General features: G+C 44.6%; 2 protein-coding genes across 2 annotated transcripts in view; one reads left to right on the top strand and one right to left on the bottom strand.

The window, feature by feature from the left end:
• Positions 1 to 639: 639 nt before the first annotated feature.
• IL12A (interleukin 12A) lies at positions 640 to 8559 on the top strand. Its single transcript, XM_027542487.1, has 7 exons — positions 640 to 1375; positions 1998 to 2149; positions 5275 to 5388; positions 5737 to 5778; positions 5855 to 5896; positions 5997 to 6140; positions 7867 to 8559. Exons 1-7 carry the CDS (start codon positions 1360 to 1362, stop codon positions 8020 to 8022), a joined length of 666 nt encoding a protein of 221 aa, XP_027398288.1. The 5' UTR covers positions 640 to 1359; the 3' UTR covers positions 8023 to 8559.
• A 6105-nt stretch (positions 8560 to 14664) lies between these two features.
• The window catches only part of LOC113898048, a 42207-nt gene continuing 40518 nt past the window's right edge, over positions 14665 to 16353 (bottom strand). The window contains exon 18 of the mRNA XM_027550851.1: positions 14665 to 16158. Within this exon, the coding sequence (XP_027406652.1) occupies positions 16139 to 16158 (20 nt within the window). The 3' untranslated portion in view covers positions 14665 to 16138. The remainder of the gene's footprint in view (positions 16159 to 16353) is intronic.

The following is a 16353-nucleotide window of genomic DNA, read 5'->3' as shown; positions in this document are numbered from 1 at the left end:
GTCTGACTCTTTGTGACCCTATGGACTGTAGCCCACCAGGCTCCTCTGTCCATGGAATTCTCCAGGCAAGAATACTGGAGTGGGTTGCCATGCCCTCCTCCTCCAAGGGATCTTCCCAACCCAGGGATTGAACCCAGGTTTCCTCCACTGCAGGCATATTTTTTACCTTTGAGCCACCAGGGAAGCCCCCATCGTCCACACTACTGCTGATTTTCCCATCATGCAAATGCAACCGCATCTCCTGCCTAAAACCCTAGACTGCGTCCCACTATTCTCAGAAGAATGCACACTTCCCAGCAGGGACCCTACTACCCCCACAGCACAGCACCCTCACCCTTTCCAACCTCACACCCCGTACAGGACTGCTAGATCACCCCCTTCCTTTACCTTCCCCAACCGTGTATCTGAGCCCTGTTCCCTCGACCTAGAACTTGCATCCCATTTTCACCCGCAGCGGTCTAATGTCTACTCACCTGTCAACAATCAAGTCGCAGCTCCCTCCTTCTGGGCGCTTTTGCTGCCTCCTCAATTGCATGCTCCTTGATGACGTTTCTCCGACCTCTCCTCCCAGGACTCTGTACATCCATCCCACTAAACTCTAACGATTCTCTCCTGGACACTGTAAGAAACTGGATTTTCTAAGAGTAGTTATTGCATAGCCAGTCTGGTTTCATCCCTTTTTGTATTTTAGATGGTACCCAGGAATAAAACACATTGAGTCAGATTTGGTGTGGGAGTGAGCCGAAAGTGACCAGTTCACTGCTGGATGCCCCTCGGTGTCACCCTGGCACACCGTGGACTATATGAAAAAAATGAATGATAATTGAATGATTTGCCTACTCTCCTCCAGAACTAGGCGAGAGGTCCGATCTCATCCTAGATTTGGGTGGACAGGGGGTGGCCTTACTCGGTGTTCCGTCGGGAGGGGGCGCTGCGGGGCGGCGGGGCCAGGGCTGGGTAGCTGGGGGCGGGGGGCGTCCGAGGGGGGCGAGCCAGGGGTCGGGCTTGCCCGGGGACCCTGCGCCGCGACGCTGCGCCGAATTTCACTTTCGTTTTGGCCCAGGCCGGAGGCGGCGGGGCCGTCCCGGAACGACTGCGGCCGGGCGCACGGGGAGTTAATCCGAAAGCGCTCCAGTCCCGCGGGCTAGACTCCACGTGTCATCGAGAAGCTGATGTAGAGAGAGACAGAGAGAGAAAGCAAGCAAGAGATCAGAGTCCCGGGAAAGTCCTGCCGCGCCTCGGGCAATTATAAAAATGTGACCCCTGGTTTGGCCTCCCAACCACCACCCTCACCTGCCGCGTGCACCGGTCTGCGTCCAACTGCCGGCTCGGTTCCGCGTCCCCGCCGCTCCGCTCAGCATGTGCCCGCTTCGCAGTGAGTAACCAGCCTAGCGCTCTGGTTGGGGGACCGCAGCCGGGAGGCAGAAACTTGGGATGGGCTACGTGGAGACTGGAAGACCGCAATCTCGTGCAGAGGAGGAAGGACGCAGGGAGACACTGCGGGCTTATCCTGCGCCCTATAAGACATCCTCTCTTTTAACCGTGGAACAGCCCCAGGCGCTAAGTATTATGCCCGCTTTACAGATGAGAAACTGAGGCCCCGCAGGATAATTTCTTGCCCAGGCTCCCTTGGCGACACCATTAAGAGGACAGATCCCAGCCAGTCGGCTTCAAAGCAAGGCTGTGTCTACCCACTGTTTCCAAAACACTGGGTGGCTTCCCCACCTGACCTCACTTTCCCTCCTCCTGAAATGGAGACTTTTTCTGGGTGAACTCTGCCTTGCACCCTGGTCTGAACTCACAAGGTGATAGTGTCTGTGAGTTGGTTTCCAACCCTAGAACAGAGCACTGACCTTCAAGAGCTTAATTCATCATCTCTCAGTTGCTGAAAGAAGATCAGTGGGAGGTTGGTGCCCAGAAGGAGATGGGTGGACATGGCCAGAAGAGATGGAAGGTGGAGGCCAGCCTGCTCATTCTTCCCCTGGATTCCCTTGCAGGCCTCCTCCTCATATCCACCCTGGTTCTCCTCCACCACCTGCCCCACCTCAGTTTGGGCAGGAGCCTCCCCACCACCACAGCAAGCCCAGGAAGGAGCTGCCTCGACTACTCCCAAAACCTGCTGAGGGCTGTCAGCAACACGCTACAGAAGGTGAGCTTTTCATTGTCCTTGTTCCCACTGCAGTCTCTCTAGTTAAGGGACATCTCTGAACTCCTGGTCACCTGAAGGAACTGCAGGGAAATTGTGGAAGTTAATCAGGAGCTGTCAAGAGAGAAAGAGGGAACTTTACAAATGGCCCAACTATTAGCTAAAGAGTCTCAATGAAATTGTGTCTCCAGAGAAGGCAGGAGAGGTCATAAATTACAATGGCATTCGTTTTGGCTGTGCCTACACAGAGGAAAGTGGATATTTACAGTGTTCCCTGTAGCCTGCCAACAGAGATGGAATTGTGTCAAGCCCACACTCTTCCTCTGACAACGTATCAATCCAGGAAACTGTTATTAGGGGCGGCCTCTGTGCTCCGGGGGCTACAAAGATGAATCGGCCCTGCCCCACACAGTCCTCGCCAGCTTCCAGTCTGATGGCTGTTTGTTGTTAGAGTAACACATTTCAGGGGGCTTATGACAGTGCATGTCCAGGCTTCCTTTTCTAGGGGGCGAGTTATCTAATTTTATTTAAAGCTTCAGTCATTTTTTTTAGCTTTCATATTTTAATGCAAAAAGTGTTTCTTCTTCTTCCTTTAAAAACTTTCCAACATCTATTGCTTTGGCTGCAACAGCCTCAACTGATATTTTAAAAGATGTCCTTTGACCTTCCTGCTCTCTAGAAAATCTTTCTTGAATATTTCTAGCTTGTTGCTTTATGAATATCTTAAAGTAAGCTCAGTGCCACAAGTTCTCCTTAACGAACTCTCCCCACCTCCAACCTTTTATAATGAGCTGACTGCTGTTCCTTACAGTTCAATCCATCTTAATTAAAAAGGCAGCTCACCAAGTGAAAACTACAGAGATAAGTCCTTTGATTCCTAAAGAAAAGTATGATATGGGTAAAATTTAGGAGCTCTGATTTAAATAGATACTTCATGTGAAAAATTTGACTCTTCTACTCCCTGAGGCAGCACCAAAGGTCAGAAGATCACAGAACTCAATTTGATTTTTTAGTATGATTCATGTGTCAAATTTGCCAGAACAAATCAGCTGGCTACTTGTAGAGAAAACAGAGGTAGCAAATGCATGTGATTCAGAGGCCGTATCCAGCCCACAGATCTGTAAAGTTTGGTCAGTGTCTTTTATATTTTATTTTAATTTTTGAGTTTGGCGTCATTGAAAAAGTAGACCTTTCATATAAGAATCCAGATTTCTAGCTTCTCCTGAAAATATTTGAAGAACTATAACAGTTGGACCCACATTTCATATATATATATATATATATATATTGCTCTATTTATTCATTTCTTCATTTAAAAAGTACTTGTTGAGTGCCTACTGTATGCCAGGCACTATTTCATAGATTCATCTTTTTTAACAATGCCATAATAATAGATAGTTACTGTTTCATTTTGGAATGCTGCTGCTGCTGCTGCTGAGTCGCTTTAGTTGTGTCTGACTCTGTATGACCCCATAGACGGCAGCCCCCTGGCTGCCCCGTCCCTGGGATTCTCCAGGCAAGAACACTGGAGTGGGTTGCCATTTCCTTCTCCAACGCATAAAAGTGAAAAGTGAAAGTGAAGTAGCTCGGTCGTGTCCGACTCTTAGCGACCCCATGGACTGCAGCCCAAAGGAACGCAATTATCACAGAAATAAAACTATTGTCTTATTTGGAGTTTTTTTTCTTTTTATTGTTGCAGTGTAGTTGCAAATCTAACTTTTTACAACCTGCTCAGGCCTCCAGGAGCAGTGTATTCATTTTGTATTGCTGCTGTAACAAATTACCACAAACTTAATGGCTTTAAGCAACACAAACTTATTATCATATAGCCCTGGAGGTCAGAAATCTGAAACGGGTCTCACTAGTCTAAAATTAAGGTGTCAGCAGAACTGTATCTCTTTCTGGAGACTCTAGAGAAGAATTCATTTTCTTGCCTTTGCCAGCATCTAGAAGCAGCCCCCATTCCTTGGTGGCCCCCTTCCATCCTCAAAGCCAACAAATGAGTCTTTCTCGTGCTTCATCTCTCTGACCTTGACTCTCCACCCTCTCTCTTCCATTTACAAGGACCCAGAGATTACACTAGACCCACCCAGACACTCCAGGATAATCTATTTCAATGTCAGCTGATTAGCAACCTTAATTTCATCTGCAACCTTAATTCCCCTTTGCCACATAACGTGACACAGTCTCAGGTTCTAGGGATTGGGAGGTGGATATCTCTGGCGGGGGCATTTTTCTTCCTACAGCAGACAGGGTCGAAAGCTTTGCTACTTGTTGCCCACACGTGTCCTGTACTCTCAAGCTTTGTTTCATGGCCCATGCTGTTCCCTCTGCCTGACGATCCCCCTCCTCTGAGGATGTCCCATCTCTGGGGAACCTTTTCATCTCTTTCCACGCCCTTCTCAGAGCCTTCTGACCCTTCAACTCAGCCCTTCTCACCTGCTGGCATGTCCCCTGGTCATTTGGGCACTGGCCTGTCTCCACAGCTGAACTGGGAATCCTGGCGGGAATAATACAGTCCCCTTCTTTGTCACATTCCTTAGTACCTAGCATAGCATATATCAGGCTTGTTGAATGGAAAAATGATCTCGATCTTCAATCAACAAATCATTGACTTCTTAAGCTAAATTTCATAAGTATGTTCAGCATGCTTGTAAGATGATGTGTGTGTGTATATACCACACATTAAATCTCCACTTGTTTTCATGGTTGCATGTTTGTTATATCCGTCAAGTGGTGACCTTAACAATCCCCCTCTAGAAGCTATATTTGAAAAAGATATTCATAAAACACAGATGCTTTGCCAAAAGGAAAAAAAACTGTTTTCACCAGAAGCAAGTGTCCCAGCATGGTGTAGAGGCTGATTAGCACAGCCTGTTGAAATGATTTGTAGTATTTACATAACGGAGAAACATATCATCAGGAGAAACATGTCATAAGCAAAAGGAGAGGAGGGAGTGGGAGAGAGTGTCAATGACCTGTTTCTTTGGTCTTATGAAGACCTTGAATTTTCTACAGGTCAGAGATGGCGGTCAAAGGCAGCCAACTCTTGCTTTGGTGCCAGCATTATGGGGAGCCTGGTGCCTTATTAATATCATAAGCTGAGTTTTTTTTTATATATTTTACAGGCCAGACAAACCCTAGAATTTTACTCCTGCACTTCTGAGGAGATCGATCATGAAGATATCACCAAAGATAAAACCAGCACAGTGGAGGCCTGTTTACCACTGGAATTAGCCACGGTATAGAGGATTTTCCTCCCAAAGCTTATAACATGGTTAAGGACTGTGCATCAGACCTCATCTTCTTCCAAAAATGTGCATGCTTCTGGGCTCTATCCTCATGGGATGTCAACACGCCCCATTGTAGAAGTTCAATTTGAAACAAAAATGTGTAAAAATATGTGTTTTTTTACAACAGTGTGAAATATACATCACACTACTGAACTATACACTTTAAAATAGTTAAGATGATAAATTTTATGTGTTTTTTACCACAGTGAAAAAATTTGATATGTTTGAGGAGTCAAAAAATTTATATTAAAAATTAGTATCTTTTTGATGTGTGATTTTTTTTTTTTTTTGCTCTAGAATGAGAGTTGCCTGGCTTCCAGAGAGACCTCTTTTATAACTGTAAGTCAGAAAATTGAAGGTTTCAGCTCATATTATGAATTCATATCATTGATATCTCATTATTTTTTTCTTCTAGAATGGGCATTGTCTGGCTTCTGGAAAGACCTCTTTTATGACAGTAAGACACAAGAATCTTTCTTCAAATGCAGCATTGGGGTAGGGGGGGATGTTTTTAGCCCATCTCAATGGTTCCTTCCCCACTTCGTTGTATCACCCAGACCCTGTGCCTTAGAAGTATCTATGAGGACTTGAAGATGTACCACGTGGAGTTCCAGGCCATGAATGCAAAGCTTCTGATGGATCCTAAGAGGCAAATCTTTCTAGACCAGAACATGCTGGCAGCTATTGCTGAGCTGATGCAGGTAAGGCCTCCCATCCTTCATGCTGAGACAGCCAGCCAGGGTCCCTGATGAAGGGCTCTACTGTCAGCCCTTCCTGGATTCGGGGAGGCCTGAAATGCCCCCTTCAAAGCCAGCTACATAGTAGGGGAGACAGTCTCTAGGGTGCCCTCTAGTGAGAGGGCAACATGAGCCGATCACATGAAGGAAAGCAGCCTCCTGCTTGTTGATCATGCGGTGTGCCCCAGGCTCTGGGCAAAGATGTTCATACGTGTGCTGTCCCCACGGCAACCACATGGGGTCTGTGGAAAGGAGGAATCCCATGCTTAGAGGGTTGTTCGCTTGTCCGAGGTCACACAGCTTGGAAATGGCAGAGGTAGGATTTAAACCTCCAAAAGGGGATTCCACTACACTCATCTTCTCACACATCTCAAAAACCTCTGTGATGTTCATGACAGGGGCCAGCATGCATATCTGCAAATACTGTTAGTAAAGACACACTAGTCTAGTGCCTGGATAGGACCCATCCGGAACCAAAATGTGGATGGAAGAGAGAAATGACCTATCACCTGGGGACGTCCACAGTGTTACTCAGAGACAAGAACTTGCTTTGTAATTTCCTGAATAACCAGAACACAGGATGCTAATATGAAACATAGAAATAACCACTTAAGAAAGAGCAGGGTGCTGCTGTGGTGACCAGGGCATGGGATAAATACAGTGTCAAGAATGATTATCTGAAAAGAAATTTATTTTTATTTCATTCATTTTTTTTGGGGGGTGCTAAATTACTTGTTTGAAAAGCAGTGAACATCATGCAAGTATCAAAGAATGTTACCATCTAGACAGTTGTAGATGATATTTTATTTTCAGGACCAAGAATGGAGTCAGTTCCACCAGAAATCAGACAACTAGGCCCAAACATTCTGTACCTCTGTGCCTCAGTTTCTTCCCCTCTGAAATGGGGTGATGACCCACTCTACATTTCTTTTAGGCTCTTTGTGAGGAAGTACAAGCAAAAATGCTGATCCTTGTGCAAATATATGGGCTTCCCAGGTGGCGCAGCAGTAAAGAACCTGACTGCCAATGCAGGAGACCCAAGTTCTATCCCTGAGTCAGGAAGATCCCCTGGTAGAGGCAATAGCTACCCACTCCAGTATTCTTGCCTGGATAATCCCATGGACAGAGGCGCCTGATGGGCTAGAGTCCATGGGGTCACAAAGAGTCGGACACAACTGAGCAACTGCACGCACATGGTCTTGCGTTGTGTTGTCAAATTAAAGGGCTCAAACTGGGAGACCCAGTGCCAGGTTTATATACTCTCACACGACTATCTGTAGTCAGCAGGTCTGATACTGACAGTTTCCGATCAGTAGCAATCCATCACCTCCCTGTTCTGAAAAGGACATAGCTTCTTAATGTAACGAACAAAAATTAATTGGATATCACAGCAGATGTCTCTTAACAGAATTGTTCCTTTCTAAAATGCAACTCCCACTGATGATTTTCTAAATAGCTTTCAGGGTCTTTTCAGGGCTCACTGAAGATCCATGTGCTTGGATAATGAGCACTTCTTCTCTCAGGTTCTGCCTGCCCATCTGGCTGGGAGTGGATTTGCGTTGGGTTTAGGAGAAGCAATGAGGGAGTGGGTTGCAGGCTCTGAGACGTGTATTGGCTTCACCCGTTTTTACAGATGAACGTTTTAATTTTGGAATACCGTCTATGTCATGCTCAATATTTATTCTCCTAGGCCCTGAATTTCGACAGTGAGACTGTGCCACAGAAACCCTCCCTGAAAGAACTGGATTTTTACAAGACAAAAGTCAAGCTCTGCATCCTTCTTCACGCCTTCAGAATTCGTGCGGTGACCATCGACAGAATGATGAGCTATCTGAGTTCTTCCTAGAATGCTGAGGTCTCTCCTAACCTTAAAATCATTTTTAGAACAATTGGAACCAAAGAGATTGTAATAGGGCATAGGTTAAGAACTGGGGAGGGGGTGGCTGGACCTGTCCCTACTGAAGCTGGTACAGAATTCTCATGCTTGTTTCCATGAGTCATCTCTCCAGACTTGCAGAATGTGACTGTTCTATCCACATGATTCTTTTGATCAAGTCTATTCATATTTACTAGGCATAAGTTATTTTTATAAGTTTTGATGAGCAAATTGATGAGGGAAAATGTCCTCACAGAACATATTTTCTTTTTTTTTCCGCTTTAAAAGAAGAGTAAGGAATTATAAGCTATTTTAGTACCAAAGTGTTTGTAGAAACAAACACTCAAACATAATTTATTTTAAAGTATTTATTTATATAATTTTATGTTAATGAAAGGGTGTGAACTAATTTATATTTATTTATGTTATATTTATTAAGATATTTATTGCCCAAGTGGATTTGAGATATATCTTATGTTGTTCTAAAAATAAAATGGATGAATTAAAAAAAAAGTAATTCTGTTTTTCTAATGTGATTGGAATGCTTTGAGTGCTAAAATACACATTGTGGGAAAACGGAAAACTGGTGAAATTCGAAAAACATCACCTTGGAAAGAATGCCACAACATCCTTGCCCATTTACTAGTTCCTTTAATCCCATATTTTATTTTTGTAACATCTCTAAAAAATTTTATTATTTATTTATTGGCTCTGCTGGGTCTTGGTTTCTACGTGAGTTTTCTCTAGTTGCAGCAAGTGACCGGGGGCTATTCTCTAGCTGCAGTGCACAGGCTTCTCTTTGCCATGGCTTCTCCTGTTGTAGATCATAGGCTCAGTAGTTGGGGAGTGTGGGCTTAGTTCCTCTGTGGCATGTAATCTGAATCTTTCCAGACCCAGGGATCGAACCCATGTCCCATGCATTGGCAGGCAGATCCTTAACCACTAGACCACCAGAAGAAGAAAGTGAAAGTGAAGTCGCTCAGTCGTCTCCGACTCTTTGCGACCCCGTGGACTGTAACCTACCAGGCTCCTCCGTCCATGGGATTCTCCAGGCAAGAATACTGGAGTGGGTTGCCATTTCCTTCTCCAGGGGATCTTCCCGACCCAGGGATTGAACCCGGGTCTCCCACCTTGCAGGCAGATGCTTTAACCTCTGAGCCACCAGGGATACACTAGACCACCAGGGAAGTCCTTTAATCTCATATTTTAAAGAGAGCCTCATAAGCCTGATCTATTTTAATTCTGAGGCCATTTGAGTGAAGTTACAGCCTGTGAGTATATACTTTATTATTTTTGTTCAACATCTGACTCGAAAACACATAAAAATGTTTTTCCCTATTAACCACAGCTCAGTAACATACTGTGCATTAGCCAAATACATAATAACATCCTCCAACTGGGAAAAACATCATTAAGAGGCTTTCTAGTTACATTATTCTAATTTTTGTGACCCCTTGGTCTCTCAGGGGAGAACTGTTTCTAAATTACAATAAGAAAAACTCTCCCTTCGCTTTAAATTATATAGAACTCCTGCCCAAACCACATGGATAATAGCCTTGCTCTGGCTTGAGAGATGTGCTTTTTAATTCTTTAAACAATGAGAATTTTAAAAGATTTACCTGATGGAATACCATGTAATTTTCGAACTCTGTTAATCACATTCCTCCTTAATATGAAAAGGCCATCAAGAATGGACTATTCAGAGTCCGCCCCTGTCCCCCCTATCTTTTCTCAGGTGAGTCCTCCCCTCAGAACTCAATTCGTATCCCAGTGAACAGGGAGGGGAGTGTATATGGCCACCCCAGGTCCTCACCTGTGGAGAGACGTACTCGTTTTTCAGAGTCTCCCCCCGCCAAATTGATGTACAATCGGATAGAAATCATCAAGCTAAGATCCCATCACATGCCTCCTCTTCTTTAGGGACTCCTCCTCAAGCTTGGATGGCTAGCAGGTAATTCACAGATAGGAGTTTCTTGCCTCTGAGTACTAGGTTTGGGGTGGCTGGCTTTGATCATGGCAAGAGCTCAGTGGCTTTGATGGACTGGCACCATTGAGTTGCCCGTATCCCATCCCAGCCCCTCCTTGGAATGGCAAGGTTGTCTGGCCGGTTGTCTGCGCCTGGAAATGAGGACAGGCAAGACTGTCAACTGTGCTATAGACTGGGTTTATACAAAGGATCACAGGTATCTCCTTGGTTCCAGAAATTGCCATGACATATCCTTCAAAAACATTACCAGCCCAAGAAACATCTTTACAACAAAGTCCATTCTTCACTTCAAAACTTGACCAGTTTTCTGGTTTTTCTCATTTAAGCCTAGTCTGCCATTTACAACTTGTATGATGTGACCATGTTGTTCTAACCTCTCCTTACCCATTTTCTCTTCTAAAAAGTGAAGATAGGGACTTCTCTGGTGGTCCAATGGTTAGGGCTCTGTGCTTCCACTGCCAGGGCTACCAGTTCAGTCCCTGGTCAGGGAACTATGATCCTGTAAGCTGTGTGGCACATGACCCCTAAAAAGTGAAGATAATACTAGAACCTACCTCAAAGGATCAGATCAAGGGTTACATGGAGCGACTCCTTCAAAGCATTACCAGTGCACCTGGCATGTAATATGTACACAATAAATAGAAGCAATTTTTGATTATGATTATTAGCCCTTAGGTTTGGTGATGGGCCAAATGGGTTTGCTCTTTGCTACTATTTTCATCTGTGAAATTCAGGAAACTGTAGCCCTATTTCACAGCGCTATTGTGAGGACTGAATGACTCAGTACAGTGCTGGCCTCTAGTCTGCACTCAACATCAAGGTTTTAAAATTGTTAGATCATTTGCTTGAAGACCTCAGTGATGCCTTGTCCTGCCAGGGCAGTTGCCCACTAGGGGCATTCAAGCAGAGGAGACTGTCTGGCCAAGACACGATGGCAAACAAGCAGGGTTCTGCCTTCTCAGAGCAGAGGGTGGGGAACAAGGTAACTTAGGAAGACTGAGGGCCCCCCTAAAAATAGGCCTCGGATCTAGCCTATTAGAGAAATTTGATAACAGATCACTTTTTTAAAAGGAAATAAGAACGACTGAGTCTGAGAATTAACATAAAAAAACAGCTGACAGAGGCCCCACTGAAGGCCCAGAGCTTTGGGGAAAAGGGGTCAGTTCTGCGGAGAGATCTGGCCAGAGAGCCACAGGTGGGTGTGTTACAACTCAGAGATGCACAAGGGCCTTAGACACCCTAATGGGGAAAGAAAGCCTGGGAGTCAAAAGGGGAGAACACCAGCTTTGTCTAAAGCCAGAAGGGACAGAGGCCAGAAGTCCCTGTGGCTGTGTCACCTGGGCCACGCAATTGTCCCTGTTTGAGGACTAAACGGTTGGTTCCAGCTAACATAACTGTGGCTTCCTGTTTTAAGGCAAAGTGCATCTACAATACTGCCATGGACTGAACGTCTGCATCACATATGGAACCCCCGATCCCCAGTGTGACGGTATCGGGGTGGGGTCTTTAGGAGGTTAGGTCATAGTGGGATTAGTGCCCTTGGTGGCTCAGACGGTAAAGCGTCTGTCTACAATGCAGGAGACCCGGGTTCAATCCCTGGGTCAGGAAGATCCCCTGGAGAAGGAAACGGCAATCCACTCCAGTACTATTGCCTGGAAAATCCCATGGACAGAGGAGCTTGGTAGGCTACAGTCCATGGGGTCACAAAAGTTGGACACGACTGAGCGACTTCACTTTACTTCAAGAAGAGACTCTGAAGGGACTTCCCTAGTGGTCCAGTGGTTAAGACTCCGCCTTCCAATGCAGAGGGCACAGGTTGGATCCCTAGTCAGGGAATTAAGATCCCATGTGACTTGCAGTGTGGCAAAAGAAAAAAAAAGGGGGGGGGGGGCTTGTGTTAATAAATTTAAAAAAAAAAGAGACTTGGAGAGGTCTCCCCCAACCCCAATGTGAGGACACAGTAATAAGGTGACCTGCTGCAAATCTGGGAAAATTTTCACCAGACACCAAATCCACCAGCAGCCTGATCTCGGACTTCCCAACTTCCAGAACTTTGAGGAACACACTTCTGTTGTTTAAGCCATTCAGTCTGTGGTATTTTGTTGTAGCAGTCTGAGCTGACTGAGAAAACTTTTAAATAAGGAAGAAAGTCCAACCATATTTTTCAAAAATTGAATTGTATCAGCTTTTCGGTTGACATGTACTAGGTCAGAACAACTCACAACTTTTAGTTATTTGTATGTATCTTTTAGTATGATATTAAAATTATGAGTATAAATTATGACATCAATGTAATATCAGAGACAATACACTCAAGTAACTTTTTTCTAGAAGCAACAGGACTAATGCTTACTCAGCGCTTACTACGTACCAAGAGTGTTTCTACAAGTGTTTATACCACAAATGTACAGAATCCTCTCAAAAACCCTGTGAGGAGGCGCCATTGCCTTCCCCTTTTTATGGATGAGGAAATAAAGCAAGGGACCATAGAGGCTTACTCAGTAAGTAGTAAACGCTGGGATCTGAGCCCAGGCAGCCTGGTTCTGGCCTGTGCTGGCAACCTTACCCTTTGCTTCTCATAATCAGGTCACAGGCTTCCCCGGTCACTCAGTGGTAAAGAATCTGTCTGCAATGCAGAAGCCACAGGAGACATGGGTTCGATCCCTGGGTCAGGAAGATCCCCTGGAGAAGGAAATGGCAACCCACTCCAGTATTCTTGCCTGGGAAATCCCATGGACAGAGGAGTCTGGTGGGCTGCAGTCCATAGGGTCGCAAAAGAGCTAGACACAACTTAGCAACTAAACAATAATTCAGGTCACAGTAAGTCATCATAACCATGCAAAAAGCATCAAAGTTACTTATGCTTCTCTCTCCCTCACTACACTGTGAGAGAAGCAAGTACAGGAAAGGTCGTGTCACTCATGTATTTGTGTACTTAGGCCCTGGCACTTAAAAATGGTAGAGAGAAAAAGGCAAATTTTCATGAGTTCCCACGTTTCTCATTTTTAATCTATGAATAAATAAGAAGGTCTTTTAAAAATCAAATCATTTCCAACCACACGAAAAAATTATAAAATGCATATGTTCCCTTGGCTCAAAACAATTATACCTGCTCAGAATGGGAGAACACCCGTAAAAGTCACCAAGGCTCTTCCTAGTTTTGGATTCCTGGCTTAAAACAAAGGTCTATTTCTTGCTTGAGGAACAGACTCACTGTGGATAGGCTGGGGGCTCTGCTCTGCTCTTCTCTTCCAGAACCCGGGCTGATGGAGCATCAGCTGTCACATGCTCTGGGTGGATGATTTAAGTAATTGACATATCTATGGTCTGGGATTCTGTGGTCCATCAGGAGCAATGTGCCACAGAAGTATTACCAGTGAACTGGAAATGGGGTTATTTCCCACTGAAGATGTCATAGATACAAGCTACGAGAGACCCAGTCATCTCAATGGCAGTCATCTCAATGGTTGGTTCACACACTGCTCACCAGGAGCCAGTCAGGGGTCCAGCAGGGCGCCTCAACAACCCTGCATCAGCCCTCAGTAACCCCCCAAACCAGAGCAGTGCCACTTCCGAATGTTTCACCAATGCAGCTTCCAGGTGGACTTCCTTTCACAAAAGGCTCCTCCAGCTAAAGAAAACATGGAACTCATCCAAGCCCCTCCCTGCAGTTTTTATGTCACAAAACCATCTTTTAGATTTCCCAACTTGCTTGAAAACAAAACACTGCTATAAATGCACAGATAAGACCCCCTTCTAAAAATGAAACTCATGTCAAAGGTTAAAGCACACAGCAAGAATGGACTTCTGCAGAATAAAGATGGCAGCCTAACTCCAGGCTGCGTAACTAGGAATTTACAACATGATTGGAGTAAATTGCATGAGTCCTCTGGAGGCTCCAGGCTGGAGGTCTCAGTTAAAAAAAGCAGGAAGAATGTCAGAACTCTGCACTCAGAATTCTACCCCAGGGCCTCTGTTAAGTAGCAGCAGCCACAGAACCATTATCAGAAATGCTCAAACCCCGGTGTGTAGGCTGGAAGATATGTAATCCCAGCAGTCGGGATCTCTGCCTTCAGCAAGCAGCAGGCTGCTTCACCCTGAGGACTTCCAGCAATGGCAATAGGCTGGACCAACTGCTGAAAACAACCATCCTCATGAGAACACACTTCAATTCAGCAAAGATGGTGTCCTCTTTAGAAAATGGAGTGAAAACACTTCCACTTGACAAAGCAGGGGAGAAAGCCTGTCCCCTAAAGCACCCCCCAAAATAACAAAACATGTCCCAAATGTGCAGGAAAATCCTGTTACAGAGACACACAGGTAAGGAGCTCATTATGAAAACACCTGGTTTTAAATATAAACGTACCTTCCCATGCACAGGTGGGAGAACACTCATTCCTGGAGTCATTCCTGGAGGGAGAAGGGTTATGGGATGTGGGGGTGCTTCTGAATCTGTGAAAACTCCTGGGTTAGTTGCCCCTGCTTTACCCTCACTCAACTTTACTCCAAGAACTGGGTCTGGGAGTAAAACCAACTAATGCCCGAACAGCCAAGATAATAACAATCAAGGAAGATCATGCTTTAAAAAGTAATGTGTAAGTAAATAATAACACAAAGAAGACATATTTGCACTGTACAGATGCATATTTATTGTTCTTCCCTTTATCCACTGTAAGAAAAAGGCTGGAAAGTGTTAGGAAACCAGCTTATATACAAAGCACCTCTGAAATTATGATTTTCTTTGGAAAACAACTTAAAAAATAATAAACACTTAAAAAATTCAAGACCTTTAAGTATTTTACACTTCTGAATGTTAAAACTCCATGTGTTTCCTGAAATATAGAGCAATTAAAAATAAAAACTCATAAAGTGACACTGATTTGAATTCCACTGGATCCCTGATCATTAATAATATCAATACGTTCTTCCCTATAAAATGAATTTGTTCTTCACAGGCAAAGCTATAAAGTATGTTTCTCTGATTAATTCATTAAGATTGAATTTACTCTCCAGCTACTGTCAACAGGAGACTAATGGTAATTTATAGTTTCTTCAAATAAGTTAACAAAACATACCCAAAATGTTAATCACCACACGCATGATTCTGGGAGAGCGACAATATCTATACATATTAAAAAAACAAAGATTTCACCCATTAACAAGAGCCAATATGGCCCATGATTCCCTGGGGCAAGTCCTCTTCGAGAAGAGATGACAATGTTCCTTGGTCCTGACTAAGGCCATTTCTAAGTGGCATTCCCGCACTGCCCGCCCCCCACAACCCTCCCAGAAGTAAACAATCCAGGGTCAAGGTCAAGAAATGCAGTGTTTGGTGATTTCAGAAGGTTGACGAAATCTGCAGGGACTCTGACGATGGACCCAGGTGAACTTCCCCAGTGAGATGAGGCCACCACCTGCGAGTGTTTGCACCAACACGGATGGGGAGAGGATTCTAATCCTTTCTAATGACCCTTGGGCCAGGTAACATGATTGATTTAATGGTTTAACAGACCACCAGCCAGACTGGTTAGTAATAAGACACGGAAATCACACCTCACATAAAAAGACATACTGGACCCGGCAGCACATGGGTATCTGACTGTATGGGAGCTAAAAGAACAGGAACCTCTCTTTATCATTAATGACACGAGGAAAAAAAGCTAAGTGAAATTGGTGCAATTTAAGTACTCCACCACTTAATTGCTAAAAAGAAATGTTCCAAACGCTTGATATGAATTTCATAGTTCACAGACTCCAGTAGGAAAATTACCACATTTCTCGCCTGACTGCTGTTGAGTCATTTTAGGCACCCTTTATAAGTGTATGTGTTTGGGTGGGGAAGCCGGGTGGGATGGTGAGAGTGGAAGGTACAAAAAAAAAATTCTTGATATTGTAGAGGTTTTTTTTCCTTCCTCAAGGTTTCCAAATATTTCACATTCCCTTTGCCCCTGAATAATGTGAGCTGCAAGCGGTCTATGAAAGGAGCTGCTTCCACAGGCTGTGTAGCTCTAGGTCCCGAAGTCTGTGCCTTATTACCACGGAGACAGTCTTTGAAGGCAGAGTTCCTGAGGCTTCCTCTTCCAGCTCATCTTTCAAACCTCACGTTTCCTGTAAGAAGCCTAACAAGGGAGAGAAACGAATTCAGGGATTCATTGTTGTGGGGAAAGAGCACATGCGTTTAAAGAAAGTCACTTGTCCGTTTAAAAAAGGAACTGCTAGAGTGGCTGGGTTTTCCTGAGATGAAGATAAACCAGTGCAATTTTTTAAGGCTGCAGTTATAAGACACTAAAATGCCCTGATAAAGACACAAAATT

Source organism: Bos indicus x Bos taurus, chromosome 1 (assembly GCF_003369695.1).
Source record: "Bos indicus x Bos taurus breed Angus x Brahman F1 hybrid chromosome 1, Bos_hybrid_MaternalHap_v2.0, whole genome shotgun sequence".
Classification (NCBI taxonomy): domain Eukaryota; kingdom Metazoa; phylum Chordata; class Mammalia; order Artiodactyla; family Bovidae; genus Bos; species Bos indicus x Bos taurus.
Note: the sequence above shows the minus strand (reverse complement) of the source record. Positions and strands in the feature narration are given on the sequence as shown.

Bases quoted from the DNA above. Each gene is read 5' to 3' on its own strand.
- IL12A (XM_027542487.1), top strand. The intron at 2,150-5,274 runs GTGAGCTTTTCA...TATATTTTACAG, and splicing joins TCAGCAACACGCTACAGAAG to GCCAGACAAACCCTAGAATT. The intron at 5,389-5,736 runs GTATAGAGGATT...TTTTTGCTCTAG, and splicing joins TACCACTGGAATTAGCCACG to AATGAGAGTTGCCTGGCTTC.